We start from the raw sequence: 23,166 nt of genomic DNA on the forward strand, positions 1-23,166 counted from the left end.
ACAGCAATTGTCCTGTGCCCTACCTTAAACTGAAATACACTGCTGGAGGGGTTACAGGTGGACTGGTCAGAGGGCCTGGCTCTGGGTTTGAAGCCTGAGGAAATGCAGTTAATCAGATTAAAGCACAAAAAGAAAAAGAGATGCACCTCTGCTCCATCACTCACACAATCAAGTCAGAAAGAACTGGTTTTGGTAACTAGAAAGCAGCCATGGTGACTCCTCATTTTAGCTCATCTATCCATAAGACAGCACTTATCATATTAGAAACATACTTTGAAGATGTAATTGCATGCAGTCACAGCATGAGATATATATGATTAACGTTCTTCTGTGACTTCTGTGGTATCTGTATCAGATTCTAATCTCTTATTTTTATGAACATCTCGCCGTCTGACACTGATGAATATGATTTATGGGACTATGGAGTCAAAACAGCTGTGAACCGTAATTCAAGACGATTCATTTCTGTCCAAATGTCATCACTTCTGTCTGACACTGGCTGCCATGTACACCACATCCAGGGGTGCAGCGGTGTCTGGTGTAACAGGGAAACCCGATGCATGCAAAAGAGTCAAAGTCATGGTTATTTAGCCATTTCATTATCATCAACCACTTTAACCTGGTCAGGGTTGCTGCAGGTCTGGTTTCACCAGGAAACATTAGTGTAAGGCAGCAAATCCATTCGGCCACACCATCAGACTTAGCCAATCATGTCTGTTTAGACACCTAACGAGTAGATAAAATCGCTGACATTCTAACCAAGGTTTTAGTGGGGTCGACTACCACAACAGACCAAATAATAACACAAAAAAAGCATGACTCAGGTTTAAAGACAACAATACTGTAGCCATCCATGGCTGGGAGTCCTAGAGAACATTATTGGCTTGGAGGGATGGCATTCCTCTTTTCCCTGTTGATCAGAGCAACACTAGCCAATCTTGGCCATCTGTAGGCCATGTACACCGATTAGGCATAACATTATGTCCACCGTCCTAATATTGTGTTGGTCCCCCTTTTGCTGCCCCATACTCAACAAACTGTGATGCTCTGTGTATTCTGACACCTTTCTGTCAGAACCAGCATTAACTTCTTCAGCAGTTTGAGCTACAGTAGCTCGTCTGTTGGATCGGACCACACGGGCCAGCCTTCACTCCCCACGTGCATCAATGAGCCTTGGCCGACCATGACCCTGTCGTCGGTTTACCACTGTTCCTTTCTTGGACCACTTTTGTAAGATACTGACCACTGCAGACCGGGAACATCCCACAAGAGCTACAGTTTTGGAGATGCTCTGACCCAGTCGTCTAGCCATCACAATTTGGTCCTTGTCAAACTCGCTCAAATCTTTACGCTTGCTCATTTTTCCTGCTTCTAACACATCAACTTTGAGGATAAAATGTTCACTTGCTGCCTAATATATCCCACCCACTAACAGGTGACGTGATGAAGAGATAATCAGTGTTATTCACTTCACTTAAAATCCTAATAAACAAAAAAAACAAACCACACACACACACACAGAACTGAAACACTCACATGATTTGCTAATCTTGTGTTCCTCCTCATGAAGGCAAACCTCTAAAGTTTGACATGTAGAACATTCATTGATTGGAGTCTAAAACAAACTTTTCTTTAAAGTCTTAAGGCACTAAAAGGCTGTGGGCTCTTATTTAGACCACTTTGGAAAGGAAGAGCTGCTTGTTGCACTGTTTGTTATCATCTAGAAGACAACAGGGTGAAATCTGAGGACAAAGACAAAGGGAAAGTGTCCTTTCCGCTGACAAGAGAAGTCTGCTCCCCCACTGCTTCTTAGCATTGTTATCCCAGGCTCTCGTCTCATATGCAGTTTGGATTTACTTTGGATTAGTGCTGTCTGGGGAGTGCTGAAATGCTTATTGAACCCCTAAGACGGTAAAAACCAAACAGTTCATTAATCAGAGGTACGACTTTTGTTTCCCACCGGGGTGAGGAATGACAGCAACTGCGATGTCTTGTAAAGCTGAAGAAAATGTTTGAGCCCACTAATCTGATGACATGCACACACTGAGAGGCAGTGGCTGGGAGCAGGGGCTGGACGGTCGACTCCTCATGTTCTGCCCAGCCGAGAGGGTGTGTCTGGACAATCCTAAATCACTCCCATGGGGGGGGGACAGAGTGAGAGAGAGGGAGGGAGAGATCGTAAGACTCCTAGGGAGAAAATCACTGGTGAGCTTATAGTGAACAGGAGAGCTTGTTGGGAAGTTAAGGTTGCTTGAGTTTGCTGTGCTTGCTGATCTTGTTGTCAGTGGAGTTTTGCACCAGTTCAGCATGCCTTCTGTAGGATTGTGAGAGACTCTCACACACTGCTTGGATAAGAACAAATACTGTATAATTTGTCTGCTTATCAGGATACACCAATCTACATAGACAGGTAAGCTAATGAGTTTTAAATATGATCATTTGGTGGTTTCCATAATCCAATCTCAGCTACAATTATTTTTTTCTAAATGCTGGTATTAGTTGGCAGTTCTATACAGCGTTATTTACACCTGCTGAGGAGACTTACAAGTTAAATAATTGCTTGTAGAAAGTGGGGCATATGCAAACATTCTAATGTTCACAGTTTTTTCATATAATCACCGATTTTTATGTCAAACTGAAAAAACTGAAAAGTTATTTGAAGTTATTTGAAAGGAAAATTGGGAAAATGGCACAAATCTGCATACAAGCATTAACCAGGACCATCATGCACCAGCTGTCAACTGTTTCCATAATCGAAAAGAATATTTTAATGTTATTCTTGCAATAAATATGTAAAAAAATCAAATTTGGTTGAATATTTATGGCTTATTGAATAGTCTCAATATTGCTGTACATGTGAAATTAATAGTTTAATATACAGTAAATATTAAATCTACACAAATTTACCTGTTTGCCAGATTTTTGTGATGTAATAATCAGACCAGAATACATTTTAAATGTATTTTCACCTTTAGCCCTTGAATGGACTGCTCAATCATTTGGTTGAGCTTACTTTAAGTCTAAACACTTGGGTAAAAATACGCTGTATTTAAATAATCTTGTTTGGATCATATCTACTCCTTGGTTGACGTATTAAACTCAAAAATATTGGTAAATGGTTTTAAGAAAACAGCTTTTTTAACCTATATTTCAACTAGAAGCTAGCAGCTAAAAAATCTCAACTGTTTGGTAAAGTGTGCCCAAGTAAAAATGGTAATTGTTTGATGTTGGTATAGTCCCAAGAACTAAGAAATGCAACATACACTGATCAGCCATAACATTAAACCACCTCCTTGTTTTTACACTCACTGTCCATTTGATCAGCTCCACTTACCATATAGAAACACTTTGTAGTTCTACAATTATTGACTGTAGTCCATCTGTTTCTCTAAATACTTTTTTAACCTGCTTTCACCCTGTTCTTCAATGGTCAGGACCCCCACAGGACCACCAAAGAGTAGGTATTATTTAAGTGGTGGGTAATTCTCAGCACTGCAGTGACACTGCTGCTGTTTGAGTTGGTCATCTTCTAGACCTTTATCAGTGGTCACAGGGTGCTGTTCATGGGGCGCTGTTGGCTGGATATATTTGGTTGGTGGACTATTCTCAGTCCAGCAGTGACAGTGAGGTGTTTAAAAACTCCAGCAAGCTGCTGTGTCTTATGCACTCATACCAGCACAACACACACTAACACACCACAACCATGTCATTGTCACTGCAGTGCTGAGAATGATCCACCACCCAAATAATACCTGCTCTGTGGTGGTCCTGTGGGGCTCCTGAGCATTGAAGAACAGCATGTAGGGAGGCTAACAAAGCATGCACAGAAACAGATGGACTGCAGTCAGTAATTGTAGAACTCCAAAGTGCTTCTATATGGTAAGTGGAGCTGATAAAATGGACAGTGAGTGTAGAAACAAGGAGGTGGTTTTAATGTTATGGCTTATCGGTATATATATAGACGATTAAAGGGTTAATGTGACCTGTAGTCTGTGCAATTTAAGTGTGCACAGTCTTGTATAATGGGGATGTGGCTGTGTGTGTTCAGAATTAACCAATCACATTCATGTTAATCACTTATGTGAAATAGTAGTTAGTGACACCTGCCATTAATTAACATGACTAATTAACCCCATATAAAGTTCAGCTTTTCTAGTAGGGTTTTCCTGACATTTGCTTAGTTGCATCCTACAGCAAAAGCTGTGGTCCACAAAGAACTTACAAAGCATCAAAATGATCTCATTGCTGAAATGTATCAATCGGGAGAGGAATACATATAATGTCCAAGGCATTACATATACCATATACCACAGTAAAGATTGTATGAGCAAGTTTTAGGAAGCAGAAGAGAACCAGAGTACATTGAGAAAACCCATGGCAACACAAACAGAATAAGAGAGAGCTGCAACAACTAGTAACAAACACCACTGCAAATTTTACTAAGTTTTTGATAGATCTGCCTCCCATCTCAGAACGCAACACTGCAAGTTGTGCCATTGCAGCATGTGATGCCGGATGGGGGGTTCTCCTCTTCCGCCACAACACCCCCCTCTAACAAAGCCAGGGTCCATAAAGTATTGTTTCTGTGTTACACCGTTTGGACATAGCTAAAACCACAAACAAACTGCACTGTGTGTATAGGACTGTGTGGTAGTCATTTTCAGCATGTCAGAACTTGCGGAAATGGAAGTCTCTGTTTCTGTGATAATCGTCTGTCCCAGCATTCATTCATTTGTGGTGTGATTATGGTTCATGAATGGATGAACAAACAGGCGTGTCGTGCGTCATGTCAGCATCAATAGCAAATGTTAGCTAGAGCTGATGAAGACGGATATGACTCCTGGCTTCATGCCTTTTAGTTAACAGGGCTGTGCAATAGTTAAAACTCATGCACTTAATTACCAAAAGTATGTAGACACCTTTCTAAGATGTCTGTCTAGCTTAGCTCAAGTTAAAGTGTTCAACTGTATAGTAATGCACATAGTTTTGGAATTGGCTGTCCAACAAGATTGTGGTCAAGTGTCTACATATTTTTGGTGATTGTATTTCCTTCACTAATAAGAATAGAAGCAGAGGGTCTTTTAAACTGTGATTTGTAGCTGTCAGCACATGTGGCTCTGGATTATAGGAGAGAAAAGCTGAATGGGGAGTGTCGTGGAAGCATGTTGATGTATGGTTGCCCATATGTTTAAAGAGCAGTGGGCGCAGTCAACTCTCAGAGGGTTAAATGTTTTGTCTACTGTTTTTTTTTTTTTTTAAAGTAAAGAGACTCCAAGACTCTGTAGCTTGTCCATTGCAAGATATTTTTAGTAATTGGAGGTTATAATGATGCAAAACATAATTACAGAATTTAAAAAGCATGTTTTTTCCTTAGCTTTGTAACTGACACACACCCCCTCCGAAATGCGTGCAACAGCCGACTGCATCTTTTCACCTGCACGATGATGGTTCATATGCGGATCAGCTTTGTGTACGGCGAGCCACACCCTCATCAGAGCATTATTCCTCGACTCTGTGCAGGCACCATCAATCAGCCAGCAGAGGTCGTAATTGCTCCAGTTATGAGGAACCCTGGTCCGACTTTCCCATACCTGAACTACAGCCAATCATTGTTCATGTGGCTGCCCAGCCCAGCCGGATTGCAGAGCTGAGATTCGATACAATGTATTCGAGATCCCAGCTCTGGTGTGCTAGCGTATTTTACCGCTGCCACACATGAGCGGCCCAAAAAGCTTCTTTTTTGTTAGTGAGAAGAAGGATGCCTTTATTTGTCATATATACAGTATATATACACATATATATACACACTTGTACAGTACAATGAAATTCTTTTTTCACATATCCCTGCCCCTGGAGCAGACAGGGTTAGTGGCTTTGCTCAAGGGTCCAACAGTGGCTGCATAGCAGAGATTGGGCTATCAATTGTAAGATTGTTGGTTTAGATTCGAAGTGGGCTAAACATACACACACACACTATATAACAGTGATAATGTGTGAATATATTTGATAGGGCATTTCTGACATCCCCTATTACAATGTACAGTAAGTCCACTAGTTACAAACCTGTTGCATTCTGAGAGTGGGTTCGCTTGTCCAAAAAGGTCAGTACCAGACGCAATAGCGTTAATTATCCTCTGGCCACCCAACACACTGTCGGCTAGTTGTGGTTTTTGGTTCATCAGTGTAGGCCATCTGCGATTATGCATGCACTTGTAGTTTTTAGAAGCAGGTGGTATTGGGGGCACGAAGATTACCAACTGAAATGCTCGAAACACGTGACGTCATGAACAAGTTGACTCCGACCGTCTCTCTCTCTATATATATGGACAGTAAGCAAACATTCGGACAGCGGACGGTGTGTTTTTTGGTGTTTTCTTTATATTTTGTAAAATTCTATATTAAAATGGCCAAAAAGAAGCTGCAGAGAAAGCGTTGTTGTGTTGTATAATTACTCCTGCCAGTAGCTGTCACGGTGTATCAGACAGAGGGGACAGTGAGTGAGAGAGAAGAAGGAAGTCCGCTGAGTAAAGTATTCTTTTTCGTGCAGTTACACCTACAAAATACAACAGTATTAAAATAAAGAAGGAAATAATAGAGAAATATGAGAGTTATTGTTGTTTCTGGTAGATACATTTTATAAAAAAAGAAGGAAATATATTATGGTGTTTGGTACAGCACGTACTGAAATGTGATGTGTGTTTATGTACAGTCCTACTGTGTATTGTTGTTTATTATTGTTTATTACAGTATTATCTATTCTATAATTTAAGATTTAAGGGAAAATACATTTGTATTTACAAACAATAAAGACCTTTTAAGACATTAGAAAGATTAGGTAAGGGGGTGGTTTGGAAGGTCTGGCATGGATTAATTCTATTTACTTATTTCTTATGGGAAAAACAGGTTTAACTAACAAACATTTTGACTTAAGAACAGTCCTTCGGAACCAATTAAATTCGTAAGTCAAGGGTCCACTGTACAGATATTGTTATAGATTTCAATTTCATGAGTGTGGCTAGCTGTAAAAAATACAGTAATTGGAGAGTGTGCATTTGCATAATTGAACCATATTGATACAGTGAGGTTTCATTTTTCAGTTTCAAGTATATTGAACTGCTCACAGCTACTGATATTTTTATTCAGACAATTTACAGTCTGGTACTTCACAACCTTGGCAGTACTAAAAATACTAACTTGGTTAGAATAAAAATATCTATTACGATTAAAATGGTCTAACTTTTATGTTCTTAGTGATTGGATCACTGGTTTATCCTATTTAAACTTCAGAACTGTTTCTCTTTTGGGCTGTCGTGCTTGATGCATGACTTTGGCCTGAGAGCTCTTTAAACCCACACACTCACTCAGGCTTTTGTTCCTAGTAAGCATGTTTGCATTAATTAAAGAGGAACTGCATTATTCACGAGATTCCCACCAGCTCCCATCTATGGTACTCATGGGGGCAGAGATGAGAATGGTTAGATTGTTGTTTTGAAATGCACTGAATATTCTCCTCCTTCATGAGTTTAACCTTTTGGTTTGAGGCTATTGTCCGTCAGTGGCTTTGTTTTTGGTAAAGCTGTTTATTCGGCATAAACATTTCTGATCTACATGAAGGAAATAAAATGCATAATGTGAGCTAGTAATACTTGTTATTGTTTTTAATATAAAGTCTACATGAGCCTTTTATACTCCGTCTTAATTCCTGCCAACTAATCTTTATAAGTAACGAAGGCCTTTTCTTTAATAAGCCAGTGTGCCTCAGTTCTGACAGGGATAAATGGTAATAATACAAGGGTAATTTTAACAAAAGCATTCATGTGAGCAATGAATTATCAGCTTGTCTTAATACTACATACAGTTATGGTTTACTTGGACTATGCACTTTAGGATGATAGAATGTATAAACCATAGAGGTCTCCAAAGATATATTGTAATATTAAAGGACATTCTCATGAAATCACAATTACATTAAAATCAGTTTTCTTTATGGCCGCTCAGGTGGCACAGCGGTAAAACACACGCTAGCACACCGGAGCTGGGATCTCGAATATATCGTATAAAAGCTCAGCTCTGCCATCCGGCTGGGCTGAGCAGCCACATGAACAATGATTGGCTGGATAGGGTCTCCTCGTAACTGATGCAACTATTACCTCTGCTGGCTGATCGATGGTGCCTGCACAGGGGCGGGTAAGGAGTGTGTTGCTCAGGGTGTGTCTCTCCGTACACAGGGCTGATCCGCATTAGCACTCGCCTAGTGCAGGTGAAAAGATGCATACGGCTGCTGCCCACGTGTCGGAGGGGTTCGCTTAGTTCTCCTCCATCAGAGTGGGATCGGCATTAGTGGAGAGGAAGCGTGAGGTAGCTGTGAGGTCAGAGATATAGGGCCAAAAGTATGTGTACACTCCTCATTTGTGACAAAATACTGTTTGTGTTCATGTAAGGCAAAACATGCCATAGTAAAATCCTAATAAATTTGGTACCAACATATTTCACAATTATTTGTATCAATGTAAATTATAATTTATGTAAAGAAAATACATGAAATAGCTTATAATGGATTTTATATGGAACTGCAGATTCTAAAATGTGATGCACAGGTCTACAGATATGCTCACACATTAAAAATATGATTCATTTAGGACCCATGTTTATCATTTACATGTTTACCAAGCATATCTTTATATACACCTATGTGGTACCTATATTCATTAGGTGTTTTAGAAGCTACACCTACCAGATGCACTTTGTGGATATACAATAACTAATTGTTGTCCATCTGTTGCAGTTTGTCACCCCCTGTACTCCATTTATCAATTAAAAGGGGCCACCATAAAACCCCCACTCACCCACTTGGGCAGTTGACCATAAGAATAAAAGGATAATAAGAAAGAAGTGTGTGTGTGTGTTCTAGTCAACACACACCACATTCTTCTAACCCTCTTATTACTTAAGTACAAATAACAGCCAATAGCATCCACTGATGTCCACTGATGAAAAGACTAGAGAAAGATGAACTCACATTGTGCATGAAAAAATAAATAGCTGTAGTCTCTAACTACACCGACCAAAAGAAGGTCCTGGGTTCGATCCCCAGGTAGAGAGGTCCGGGTCCCTTCTGTGTGGAGATTCCATGTTCTCCCCGTGTCTGCGTGGGTTTCCTCCAGGAGCTCCAGTTTCCTCCCACAGTTCAAAAACATGCAAGTGAGGTGAATTTGAAATCCAAAATTGTCCATGACTGTGTTTGACGTTAAAACTTGTGAACTGATAAGTCTTGTGTATTGAGTAACTACCGTTTCTGTCATGAATGTAACCAAAGTGTAAAACATGACGTTAAAATCCTAATAAACAAACAAACGCAAAGTGTTAGAGTATGTGTTCCTAATAAAGAGTCCAGTGAGTTTAACAATACAACACTCATTTACAGCATTTAGCAGACGCTTCTATCCAAAGCGACTTACAATTGGGACACTATACAATGCAAGCAACTAAGGGTAAAGGGCCTTGCTCAGGAGCCCAACAGTGGCAGTTTGGCAAAGGTCAGGTTTGAATCAGTGACCTTCTGATCACAAGCCCAGTACCTTAACCACTAAGTTACCACTGCCCCATATCATTTACATTTTCGGCATTTAGCAGACGATTTTATCCAAAGTGACTTACAGTCTAAGCAATTGAGGGTTAAGGGTCTTGCTCAAGGGCCCAACGGTGGCAACCTGGCAGGAACCTTGTGCTCACTAGTCCAGTACCTTAACTGCTAGGCTACAACTGCCCCATAACTGCCAACTCATTACCATGTTAGTGTCATTATGAGTGTCAGTTCTGAGAATGGTCCACCACCCAAACATTATCTAGTCAGTGGTGGTCATATAGGGGTAAATAGTAACATATGGGTTACAGTAGGTATTTGTATATCCACGTAGGTCATATGTATGGTAGGTGTAACTTTATTCAATAATAAAATAATCAACTAATAATTTGATGTACCTAATAAGTGCTAGGTGAGTCTATGCTGTATCCTCATGATCTTTAGATAAGTAATAACCGTTTTGCCTGTCTAGGCCTAAACTACATAGGGGTTCTCATACCGCTGCATTCCTTAAGAGCCAACAGCTGTCTTTGTACCACCCACAGTGCAGGGTTCCTCTAGGCAGCGCCATCTCAGATACCAGTCTGTGGTTATATAAAGCACTGTGTCTGACGTACTTCATGACTATGTTTTAAGCATGTAAATTACTAATACTTTGGTATAATTATTAAAGCAGTTAAAGAGGTCTGAAGTTCCACTCTGCTGATTTTCCTTTTCGGTTATGGGTGCAACACTGAGCTGTAAAAGGAGTTGTTGTTCTTCTTGCTATCAAAGTATGCTGGCATTTCCCTCATGTCGAGCCAAGTCCTGGCAATAAGGTGTAAGGAGGTGAGCAAGTTTTTCCCTGTTGCTCACTGGTGCTTCTTATAGTACTGAACATACTGGACTGAGTAACACAGAATCGCCCTCTGACTAATATAGCCATCATGCACAGGAACACGAACTCTTCAGGAGCATATTTCGCAACTTCTTATCTAAGATGGGAAGATAATATCTGACAAGACAGAATTTTTATATTTGTACTCCAGGCACAAATATAAATCTTTAGAAATGAATTATAGTTCATATCTCAAGGGGTGCAAGGTAACAAATTAGTGCAGCTTTGGCATTCACCCTTCAAAAAACCTGCAGGAGGCACACTATGGGTGTGTTCAAAAACCTAGTGAGCTGCCTTGCTGTCTTACTGTCTTACTGCACATAGGCAGCTGTCTAAGTAGAGAGGATTCTAATAAGTCATTGACTTATAGGGCAGGTTATTCGAATGCGCTATTTAGACAGCGATTCCATCAGTTTTCACTAACTAAGCTAACACAGCTGGCCTCATGCCATTCAAACCAATGAAATGATGATAATAATTTATTTACGTTTGAAAAAAACATCGGATGCTCCCTCGTCAAAATACATTTTAAATTTTAAGATACCCTACTAGTGAGCATATTAAGGCATCTAGGATTATGAACAGCCTCCTTCTCGGGAGCGCACATAGGATGACGTGAAATGCTGTCTATGTAGAGAGCTCACTAGGTTTTCGAACACACCCTATGTGGCCATAAGTGCATGGACACTTGACTGTGAGCATGAGCATGAGCATGAGCATAAAAATGTTGGCCTTCTATTTGCTGCTTTAACGGTGCTACAGAAGGTGCAGTGTTTTGTGGTCAGGTCTGTAGAATTAACGTTCCAATTCATCCAAAATGTTCTTCAATGGGCTTGAGGTCAGGGCTCTGGTCAAACCACTGGAGTTCCATGTAGTGTGTTGCATTTTAATGGACTGGTTTCCTATCCACAGTGTATTCCTGTCTTGCGACCATTGCTTTAAGTTGATGCCGGACTCACTTTAATCCTTTGCCAGAATAAAGTGGTTAGTAAAAGTTCATTGAAAAATCAAAAATAATTTATATTAAATCCTAACTAATTAGCAAGCATAATAGATTCATGGATTTTCTTTTCTTTTGCTATTTCCTCATATTTTATTCCGTCATATTTTCCAAGCATACTAATTTGAGCTCAGGAAACGAACATTTCCTTTGTAATAGCAGCTAGAGTATTTAGGTGGCATAGATCACTAAAGCAGCAGGGCTATTGCTCACGCTACAGACAGCACAGGCATGGAAAAAGGTGATAATACTCCAGGGGATTTCTAACCATAATAATCACTCAGTCATGAGGATCTGTGGATGTTAGCTACCTGATCCGGACCACATGAAAAGCAGTAGGAGTAATGGAGTGTTGCATTTCAAGGCCACGGACACTCCAGGTGCTCCAGGTGTGTTACTCTGCTGGGTAAACACAGCTCAGGAAGTGTAGAGGGTCCCTGATTAAATACAAACCCTCTGTAGAGGGGGTAGACCTCAAATATGTGGTAGATAAAAATTACTACACCCATTTATATCAGGTGTATAAAGCAATTATATTAAATAAACTGTATGTTTTATTTATTTAATTATTTATTAAGATTTTATCAACAAGTTTATACACTTTGGTTACATTAATGACAGGACAGGTAGTTCATCAGTCCAAGTCTTTAATGTCAAACACAGTCATGGACAATTTTGTATCTCCACTTTACCTCACCTGCATGTCTTTGGACTGTGGGAGAAAACCGGGGCTCCCGGAGAACACCCACACAGACACATGGAGAACATGCAACCTCCACACAGAAAGAACCCGAATCGCTCCACCTGGGAAATGAACCCAGCTTGTTGTGAGGCGACAGTGTTACCCACTGAGCCACCGCCCAACTGTATGCAGTTTGAGAAAGATCCTTGTTTTAGCCTGTGCACAACATGAGGTTCGTTCATAAAGGAAGGAAATCCAGTGGTTTGCTCAGAGCCCCGATTGGATTTTGAGGCAGTCCTTCTCATTATGCATCAGTGCCTGACCTCACAAATGCTCTTTTGACTCAGAGACACATTACAAAGTCTTGTGGAAGGTCATCCTCCCAGAAAAGTAGAGCCGGTTAGAGCATCAGGTGGGGAGAAATGGGCAGAAAGGGTGGCAGTGTTGGGGATGTTGGAATCTCCCTGACAAGTACCACATTACTGCTCATGATTTCAGAATGGTATGTCCAACAAGCTTATGGTCAGTTGCCATATTCTTGATGAAACTGCGTTTTTGTTAGTAATCTGATTCAGTATAAGATAATAAAAAGCATTAAGTGACCAACAAGTCCACACGTGTCTTTGAAAGGGATGTAACGATACACTCTACCCACGATGCTATGCGATTTACGATACTGGATTTGCGATACGATTTTTCCCGATTTTTAAAACAAAATACAATTGAAGACAAATTACAAAAGTTTCCTTTTATTATTTCTCTTTAAAAAAATAAAATACTGTATATGTGCTTATCTTTTATTAATCCAAATAATGAATGTCCTTTTATTTCTGAGGTAGGTACAAACTATGCAAAACTATGCTGCACATTTCCCTTTTTGTTAAAAAAAAAACTGAAATGAAACTTTAAAACAAATCCAACATTAACTAAATAAATGAATAATACAAATAAAGAAATTATCCTCACATAAATAAATTTGGCTGAAAAATTCCGAACCTGGCAACCCTGTAGTGTCAACAACCAGGTGAGGTGAATGGTGCCAGTGCCCTCTGCTGTTTAAAGTGAATATCGATTCATTATACATGTAAACAGATTTGATCGTTACACATGTGAATAGATTTTTAACTGTCCTGTGGTGCATCGTTACATCCCTAGTCTGCGAGTTATCTGATTTGTCTCACTAGCATTCCTGTGTGCGTTCATTCATTGATGTTGAAGTGGTATACACAAAGGAAGCTTAAATGCAAATGTGCAGAAAAATTAAAAGTTATGCAGATAAGTAAGTGATGCACAACAACATAGATACATGCATCCTCGTGTCTGGTAACTATTTTGCTTATTCTTTTTTGTCTGTTCTTTTTAAGTGTGCTAAAAACTGCTCTTAGTGCTCTCAAATCCAGTTGTTTTTAATTATTTGATTGAAATCCAGCAACAATCTCACCCTTGTTTAACATTTTGCTTATTTAACATATTTATGGCACTTAATTGAACGGATAACTGCTGAAATCCATGATGATGACATTATTAATGTACCTGTAAACATATCACAAGGTACACAATGACGAAATGTGATAACTATTGTAATGTGATGATTTCATTTTAACCTCAGGGAGATTCCAACATCACTTAATGTCAGAGCCTTAGAAGAGGGCCTGACATAGTCTGAGATTAAGTTTCTTAGACACACACACACTCCCCAAAGGGACAAAGGGGTCAGCCAACAGTACCTGCCCCACTGTGCGTTTTGGGCAAGTAGCCAGACTAGTGCTCTTTAAAGGAGTCAACATGTGCACATACATCTAACACCAGAGTCAAGAAAATATTACCCTCACATCTTCTAACAGACAAGCTTCATTGTGAACAGTGACAGTGTTTATATTTTCCAATATTAGCATATAATAAGGAATCCAATAAAGTCTCATTACTGGCAGATTCTAATTTTTTCTTGGGTGGTGTGGGTGTATGTAGCAAGTTCATTTGTAGTTAGAGGTTACAAAACAATCAAGTGCTTAATAAAAATGCTAATAAATGATTAAAATTGTTTCATTATAAAGGACTTTTAGGCAATGTGTAGTAAATAAATAGTGAGTGGTAAATGAGTTTTCTAGCAACAGTGGAACAGAAAATGCTACAGAGCCAAAGCAAACACTGCAGATATTCAACATTTCCTTTGACAAATTTTTGGAACCAAAAGTATTTAACCAGGTGCACAACACTAGATTTTTGTACAACATGCTATCAAACTAATAATAGACAGGCAAGAGAGAATACAGTTCATTTGAGAAGAGTTGCAGAATAACCTGAAAACAGCAGGAACAACAGTTACACAGAAAACAATATTTGTTCCTACACCCTATACACATTTCATTTACATAAAAGAAGCAAAGGTGTGTGTTTAAAATGTCAGACAAAACAAAAATTCTTTGCCAAGAGGGTTGGGCGGCACAGAGAGTAGCACTGTCGCCTCACAGCAAGAAGGTCCTGGGTTCGATCCCCAGTCCAGGTCCTTTCTGGGCGAAGTTTACATGTTCTCCTCGTGTCTGCGTGGTTTTCCTCCAGGAGCTCCGGTTTCCCCCCACAGTCCAAAAACATGCCGTCAGGTTAATTGGAGACACTGAATTGCCCTATAGGTATATCTCCGCCCTGCGATGGACTGGCGCCCCGTCCAGGGTGGTACTGTGTGCCTTGAGCCCATTGAAAAGCTGAAAAGCGATCCTAATTGGATACACGATTAAGAAAGTGAGTGAGTGTAAGAGGGTTGGAGAACGGCTTTTCTGCAAACAACACTGGAGCATTACACATCACTTTAGGAAACAAATAGAATAACAAAAATGATAATTTTTTCAGCTAAGAAACTACATCTGTACAGATTTTAAAAAATGTAAACATACAGTCAAAATACTTAACTGGTTTCTTAAAAAAAGAATAAAGGAACCCACTTATTTGTCGAGTTTTTTTTTCCATTTTAATTACAAGTGACAAAGTATATTTTAATAAGCAAACACACATGGGTTTACATTGTTTATGCTTTAAAAATGATAAATGTGTGATTTAATTTTGGTTTTATTCAATTGAATCATGATAATAGATAATAGAATTGTGATTTAAACTGAACTAAATAATGGGCTGCACCAATCATTATGCCTCTACTAAAAATGTTATTCTCTACATGTTGCTGATATGGAAGTATAGGGGTTAGCATTCTCATGTAATATGTAGTATGTATTATGTTCGGGATGCAGAAATATTTTTTGCATACACAATCTGATTAGCAAAATGCATTCTTTAAATAACCTGACTACTATAGGACTACTATAGACTAAAATCCAGGTTTCTAAATCTGATTACTTTAAACCCTGTAAAGGCCTTGTTCTATGTATGACCACATACCTGACCAAATAATCTGATTGAAAATCTTCAATGATTAGATTATTAGTGTACATTAGTGTATATTAATGCACTTTGTGGCTTTCAGCATGCTGGCACACTGCCCTACAATTACATTTACTCTAAAGCTAAGACTTACTGCAAAGAAGGCTAAAAGTGTAACAGTGCAGCTTAGTCATGGAAAGTAAAAAGTAAAGGAGTAAATCTCAAACCTATAAACGACAGGTTTATATGCACAGTCTGGCACGGTGATATTAAATTTAAAACGCATTCTGAGGCCACTCAGTGCAACGTCATAATTCTGATCTAAATCACTGGCCTCTTTACAAGCACACAAACAAACCCTGAGCCTGTATTGTTAGTCGTAATGAATACATGCATACGGAAGGCTTTTGTGGTTGGACATGCAGGAACAAGTGCAGGAACCTACAGCAATGATGAGTCTGAGACGCAAAGTGTCTGTAGGTTTGAAAATGAATACGTCTGTGAAATGCCAAGTGCATGTAGACTTCACTTTTATACCCAATTAGTGGTGCCACAGGCAGGCTGTGGAATGCTCAGGTAAACAGCGTTTTGGAGAAAATCTGCAGTTCATGTGGTCAGAAATATGGCCTCTTATACCTAACAGACGTATTCCTTAGCATCCCCCCTAGCCAGAGACAGCTCTGTAATAGCAGGAGTGCATAATTTGTATTTTTGTAAGTCAGGCCTGCTTATCCATCAACACTACCTGTTCTTGCTTCCTTTTACACACCAGCAGAAATTACAACCAACAGTGTGATAGCTTACTCTTGTTTTACAAAAGAGCTCTAAATAACAGGTTCCACGCAGATACAAAACAGTACCAGAATTATATATTTCAAGACATGCAAGAATATGAAGAATAAAAGCTGCAAAGCTACAGTTAGGAAAATGTTTAGGCACTTAATGGATGAACATATTTATTGCATGCACAGTTTACTTCAATGCAGCATTACTGCTGGGTAAAGATCTGCACTTTAAATGTTATCATTATTACATTTTGTTTATGATTTACTAAAGTGGTTTGGTCATTTTCCTCATCTAAACCATTGTTTTCCAAAATAGCAGAAGTAATTTTTTTTTTTGGATTTTAACGTCACGTTTTACACATTTTAGTTACATTTATGATAGGACCGGTTATTTCTGGTTACACAAGATTTATCAATTCAAGTCTTTAATATCAAACACAATTATGAACAATTTAGTATCTCCAATTCACCTCACTTGCATGGCCTTGGACTGTGGGAGGAAACCGAAACTCCCGGAAGAAACCCACGCAGACACAGGGAGAACATGCAAACTCCACACAGAAAGGACCTGGACCGCTCCACCTGGGAATCCAAACTAGCATAAGCAAACATCCAGAGATACACATAATGACAATTAGCATGACCGGTATTTTATAAAACTGGCCCTTAAACCTGATCCCATCTGGACAAATTTAATTCTAGGGAGGTATTTTGGGTCCTTGTAATAATCATTACCATCTGCCTATTTACAGCACCCTCGGCAATAGTGGTATGGCAAAAATAAACACCCAGATAATATGTTTATTTTATTACCTTAAAAGTCACTGTCTTCAAATTAATGCATCCTTTATATATTATTGCTTCCTTTGTTTAGTTTACTACTGTAACCCCTACCATAGTTTACTACTGTAACCCCTCTCATTTATTAAATCCAGCATTAGCATTATACCAAGCAAATATCTCTTAATAATTTGTTTATACCGTAAGTTTAGATAATGCTTCCTCCATTAGGCTTCACAGCTTTGCAGCACGTTATTCACAGCATTCTGCATTTCTGCAGAGAAAACAACAAAAAACATTTTTAGTTTAATGCAGCCAGTTTTTTTTTTTAAGAAAACATGGTATATTGTCTAAGCAATTGAGGGTTAAGGGCCTTGTTCAAGGGCCCAACCTGGCAGTGGTGAGGCTTGAACCAACAATCTTTTAATTGCTAGTCCAGTACCTTAACCACTAGACTACAACTGCCCTAACATTTACAGCAATTTACAATTATGACTGAATTCAATTCGAGCAATTGAGGGTTAAGGGCCTTATTCAAGGGCCCAACCTGGCAGTGGTGAGGCTTGAACCAACAACCTTTTGATTGCTGGGCCAGTACCTTAACCACTAGACTACAACTGCCCTAACATTTACAGTGATTTACAATTATGACTGAATTCAATTCAAGGAATTGAGGGTTAAGCGTCTTGCTTAACGGCCCAACAGTGGCAACTTGGTGGTGGCAAGGCTTCAACTGATAACCTTCTGATTACTAGTCCAGTACCTTAACCACTGATCTACCACTGCCCATTAGGCTGGATTATTAGAAATGATTAGTGTGGCAGGACATAAGTACTTGTGTACATTCTTTGTTTCAGCAAAAAGTGTGTTTTACTATGATTTGGATGAAGATCAGAGCATCACTAATGCAGTGCTGCAAATATACATGCAGCATGTAATTTAAAATCTATTAAAAACTATGAAGGGTCTAAGCTTGTTTTTTTTTTTTTTTTTTTTTTTTATGATAATAAATCAAGACTGTAATGTATGTGTATATTTCTTATACTCTCTACAGAACTGAGGATGATGGCAGAGGGGAGGTTTGCCAGTTTGCCCAGGAACATGCACGTGGGCCGGCATGGTCCTCTGGCATCCTCTATGGACCTGTTGAGTTCCAGCATGGCAGAAGTCCCAACCACCAGTTATCAGGGCATTTCCATCCATGGAACCCTGCCCCGAAGAAAGAAGGGAAGTGGTGGCTTACCGTCTAGGCCTTGGGAGACATGTGGGTCGCTGCCACACCCCACATGCTACCGTCTACCCTCATCACCGCTTATACACAACATTATAGAGGAACACCAACCTCTTCGTTTACAGAGAGAGGATTACACAGCACACAGGTATTAAACTTCAAATCTCCGTCTATGCCACAGGGATTTATTATTGTGTATTATTTAGCATACAACCCATATGTGCATACATTGTGTCTTCATGACTCATGACAAAACATGTAGACAGAGCATAATGGTTAGTCAGTGCTGGTAAATTGCTTGGTTTTTTTTTTACGAGGGTCCAGTTAAAACTGGTCCACCTTTGGACCAACAGACTAATACAGAAGTAAACATATTTTTTGCCTTTACAAATATACTCAAGTGCCTATGAGCAAAACTACCATTATAAGTACACTTTACAAAGTAAGATATATTAAATAGAGTATTTACAGTAATTTTACACACCATGGCTGCAGCATTTAGTTATAGCTAATTAAGCTATCAATAGCCCTACCTAACTATGAGTAACTTAAAACCCATAACCATTCATTAAAGATGAAAAGCCCCGGGCGCTCAGGTGGCACCGCGGTAAAATACGCTAGCACACCAGAGCTGGGATTTCGAATACATGATATCAAATCTCAGCTCTTTTCAATTACTGACTGTAGTCCATCTGTTTCTCTGGATGCTTTGTTAGCCCCCTTTCACCCTGTTCTTCAATGGTCAGGACCACCACAGAGCAGGTATTTTTGGGTGGTGGATCATTCTCAGCACTCCACTGACAACGACATGGTGGTGGTGTGTTAGTGTGTGTTGTGCTGGTATGAGTGGATCAGACACAGCAGCGCTGCTGGAGTTTTTAAATGCCGTGTCCACTCACTGTCCACTCTATTAGACACTCCTACCTAGTTGGTCCACCTTGTAGATGTAAAATCAGAGACAATCGCTCATCTATTGCTGCTCTTCGAGTCAGTGGGCGCTGTTGGCTGGATATTTTTGGTTGGTGGACTATTCTCAGTCCAGCAGTGATCAGCGCTGCTTTGTCTTATCCACTCATACCAGCACAACACACACTAACACACCACCACCATGTCAGTGTCACTGCAGTGCTGAGAATGACCCACCACCTAAATAATGTCTACTCTGTAGTGGTCCTGACCATGAAGAACAGCATGAAAAAGGGCTAACAAAGCATCCAGAAAAACAGATGGACTAGTCAGTAATTGTAGAACTACAAAGTGCTTCTATATGGTAAGTGGAGCCGATAAAATGGACAGTGAGTGTAGAAACAAGGAGGTGATTTTAATGTTATGGCTGATCGGTGTAGTGTTACAACTTGTGCATAAGTGGACGTGAAAAACATTACACTTGTGTTTATTCATCTGATTGCTCAACTATAGTTTTAAACACATTCTGAAACTTAAAAAAGGTATTTGAGAACGTATTAAGTACATTTGGGTACTAGTGTTGGTTTTGACATATTCTGTGTTCTTACACTTTTCATTCCACCCACTCCAGTACTATGCATTCGTCTTGTTATCAATATGTCAAGAATCTTTATTTCAATGTAAAAATAGGAAAATCTTACTACTAATGTCAACACAAACTGAGTTCTGGTCATTTAGCATATGAGAGAGCTAATAGCTGTTATAAAAGCCAGAATAATTTTTATTTTACACAATCAGCTCAAGCAGCATCCCCTTACATAAACCCCCTTCAAAGCATCAACACATGGTTAGTTACACTATCACCTTATAAAAAGCATGAACTGCCTCATCTGCAAACTGTTTTTTTGTAAACTGACTGCAGACTGACTTATGTTCCTATTTCTTCTTTGTTCTCAGTGGCTGATAACTGGTTTTTGCTGAACTTGAGTTTATGTGTGCTAAGCTGGTGTTGCAACAAGGCTATTTATATTGTAAAAATAAAGCAAAGGCTCGATATAAACAGACAGCATTTACTTAAACTGCCCATCACAGCCAGCTGTTGCTTGTCCTGTAACAATGACAAATTTTAATCTATGACACATGATGTGTCAGAATGGGCAGATCAGTGCTTCAGACTAACTGTGCAATTATGCTCGACATGTCCTCCCCTTCATTACTGACTAAGTGTTCAAAACGAGCAATGCATTCACTTCACATCAACTTTATTGGAATCATACAGCTCAGATAACTGCTTAGAAGACAGAAATTTGGCCAGAGCTCCAGAATAGTTCCTACAGCCTACAAAGTCCAAAGACTTTCAGGCCTGCTGGAGTTTCTTTGCTGCCCATCAGAGAAGGTTAAGGTAGTCAATAGCAAGTATTCTTGGGACAGTTGTTGGTTGTATACGAAACTGGCAGCACATTTTCATCAGAGAAGAAAGTTGCAGTCATTGGTGTCTCTTCATTTGAAAAACATGGTTTAAAAGCAACAGTGGTAGCCAAGTGGGTAGAGCTGTGGGTACCGACTAGAAGGTTGTAGGTTCAAATACTAACAAGGCCCCTAACCCCTTCCGGATCCAAACAACGTTTTGTCACAACACACACGTGAGAAGTGACAAGCGGTGTAATGATACCATGTCCAAAACGCACATCAGCAATAAGCGAGCAATCAAAGTTGTACGCTGATATGCAGCATAAAAGCAAAAAAATGAAATAAATCTGGGTGAAGTGGGTGGGATTTGGCTACACAGCCAGCAGGGGTCATCTGTTCTGCAGGGAAAGCTGGAGTTAAATAAAAAATTTTTTTTGCAAATGTTATTGATAAGTCACAAATATTTTAAAGCTTGTGTGTGTGCCAATGTACTCTGCCCCACATATTTACAACTCCTTCCCCGTCCCGGGTTTCCCTTCTGTATCTTGCGTTCACGACTGTCACAACCTGATCACAACATCTTTCACACTACATGATTGAGTTGCCGACAGGTCCAGATATTTACCATGCTAGATATTTTTCTTGAGTCTGTGAGCGATCGGCAAGCAATTAGCAAGCAACAATGCCATTTGTTGACTTTTTTTATGTACTTATCTAATTGCACTTACAGCCACATTTCACTACAATTCACCAGCAAGCAGTGGATTCATATAAAATGCTCTACATGTACGCAGCAACAGGCTACGCTTCTTGCTTTGCTCTGCCACATTGGTCAGTTTCTTGCCCGGCAGTCGGTGCTGCCATACAGTGCATGGATGGCACATCCCATCCGTTTTTTCCTCTCTCAGACACAGCCGACTGTGTCTTTGGCTAATGCTAGCCCACATGCGCAGACCTGGATTCGAGTTGCTTTTCAAGCACCCATGAATTTACATAACTGCACCAAATTAGTTGTTCCATCACAACCTTTTACTGCAGGTAGAGTTGTGATACTTGTTACTGTAATACTGCACCAGGACACTGATAGATTTAGACACTGTCTGAATTAGGTAAATGATGCTGATTTTTGGACAACGTGGCATAGCAAAGTAGTGTGTGAGGTATCGTCTAAAGCATCAGTGTTTAGTGGAGTCACATTTATCGCTCCTGTTCCACTTAACTACCCGATTACAATAACCACAACAGCTCAGATATAATCAAATACCACAGGTCAGTACTAGCCTGGCTTTAGTCTCTACATGTTTGTTTCCCTGTCTTTTACTATACACCAATCTGTTTGTTTCAGTGCTCATGCCTCTCTGCTTTTGAAGACTTATCTGCCCCTTCTTTCATTTCCAAAACCTAAAATCAAGCATTTTATTCTTCCCTTGTTTCAGTGTCTCAGTGCTTCACCTTGAGGATTGTGTCTGATCTGTACTGATTTTATCAGTGACCCAAAAAAGCAGCACTATTTTAAGTTGTGTTTAACCAGATTGCCATATTCTGATAGCATCACAACCTTGCAAGAAGAGACATGACCGAGAGAATGGCGTTCCTTTCAAAACTACAACACACGCACAATCTTCAAAGGCAGCACAGCAACTATAAAACAGCAAATAAAATAGCTCAACTGTCCATTTTTTGTTCATTATAATATGAACTTGTTCATTTATCCATTTGAAAACTAGAAAGTTTACTGCAGTATTTTAATACTGACACAATCTCTCATCATCCAACAGTTTGACCCTAATGCGAGTCTAATAGCCTAAAAAAAACTGACCCAAAGAGCTGACTTGTTTTCGAACACCACATCAAAAGGCGCCAACCTAAAACGAGAAACCTAAAAAGAGGTCTGCATACAGCCTTGCAGTAAGTCATGTGCAAAATGTGCATTATTTAAAAGCACCCTTAAAAGTGTATAGAAACTTTCAACTTTAATGATTAAACTAAAATCATTCCTAGCTTCAGACTGCATGAAAATAAGAGACACCCTTAGCGTAATATAGCATTACCTACTGAGATAACAGCCACCCATATGACACGGCAGAAAGATAAAAGGCAGTCTAGACATAAATTTTAACTCCACTGGGAAGTTGTGTGTATGTGTGTGTTTGTGTTGCCTGACATTTAGAAGGTTACCTAATATTGGTCTGCAATTTCACTGCCTGTGAGAGCAGTTAAGGTAAAAAATGGCTAGTGCACAATAAGGCTCAGCTGGCGTTAGAGCTAGCAATGACCCCTTGTACAACTCTCATCACCATAACAACACCTGGTTACAACTCTGCGTGACATGAGAAAGAGGTGACGAACACTCTGTGTGTGTTTGTGTATGTGTGTGTGTAGGGGTTTGTGTGGAAGAGGGTAGTGAGGGGGCAGATAGAAGGATGCAAAAACAGACAGTATTCTGAGCAGAGTGAGCGGTTGGGATGCCAAAGCTGGTATATGTAAATAATTGTATGTATATTGAGCAGTTTATCAGTTTTGGTAATTCTACATTGACA

At 39.6% G+C, this 23,166-nt stretch overlaps 1 protein-coding gene and 1 long non-coding RNA gene across 8 annotated transcripts in view; one reads left to right on the forward strand and one right to left on the reverse strand.

The window, feature by feature from the left end:
• The window catches only part of bcar3 (BCAR3 adaptor protein, NSP family member), a 120,482-nt gene that overhangs the window by 39,790 nt on the left and 57,526 nt on the right, over positions 1-23,166 (forward strand). For 4 of the 5 annotated variants that reach the window (XM_062999027.1, XM_062999029.1, XM_062999028.1 and 1 more), the window contains one exon: positions 18,134-18,458. In XM_062999027.1, coding sequence (XP_062855097.1) covers positions 18,134-18,458 — 325 coding nt within the window. Of the gene's footprint in view, positions 1-2,390; positions 2,411-18,133; positions 18,459-23,166 lie in introns of those variants that run through there. The other variant, XM_062999031.1, reaches the window with a different exon arrangement.
• The window catches only part of LOC134318210 (uncharacterized), a 64,053-nt gene that overhangs the window by 13,196 nt on the left and 27,691 nt on the right, over positions 1-23,166 (reverse strand). Inside the window, exons 2-4 of one of the 3 annotated variants that reach the window (XR_010013347.1) lie at positions 17,281-17,353; positions 16,770-16,881; positions 14,403-14,857 (exon numbers count right to left, since the gene is read on the reverse strand). This is a non-coding gene — a long non-coding RNA (uncharacterized LOC134318210). Of the gene's footprint in view, positions 1-14,402; positions 14,858-16,769; positions 16,895-17,280; positions 17,354-23,166 lie in introns of those variants that run through there. The other 2 variants (XR_010013349.1, XR_010013348.1) reach the window with 2 other exon arrangements.

Source organism: Trichomycterus rosablanca, chromosome 7 (genome assembly GCF_030014385.1).
Source record: "Trichomycterus rosablanca isolate fTriRos1 chromosome 7, fTriRos1.hap1, whole genome shotgun sequence".
In the NCBI taxonomy this organism is placed as follows: domain Eukaryota; kingdom Metazoa; phylum Chordata; class Actinopteri; order Siluriformes; family Trichomycteridae; genus Trichomycterus; species Trichomycterus rosablanca.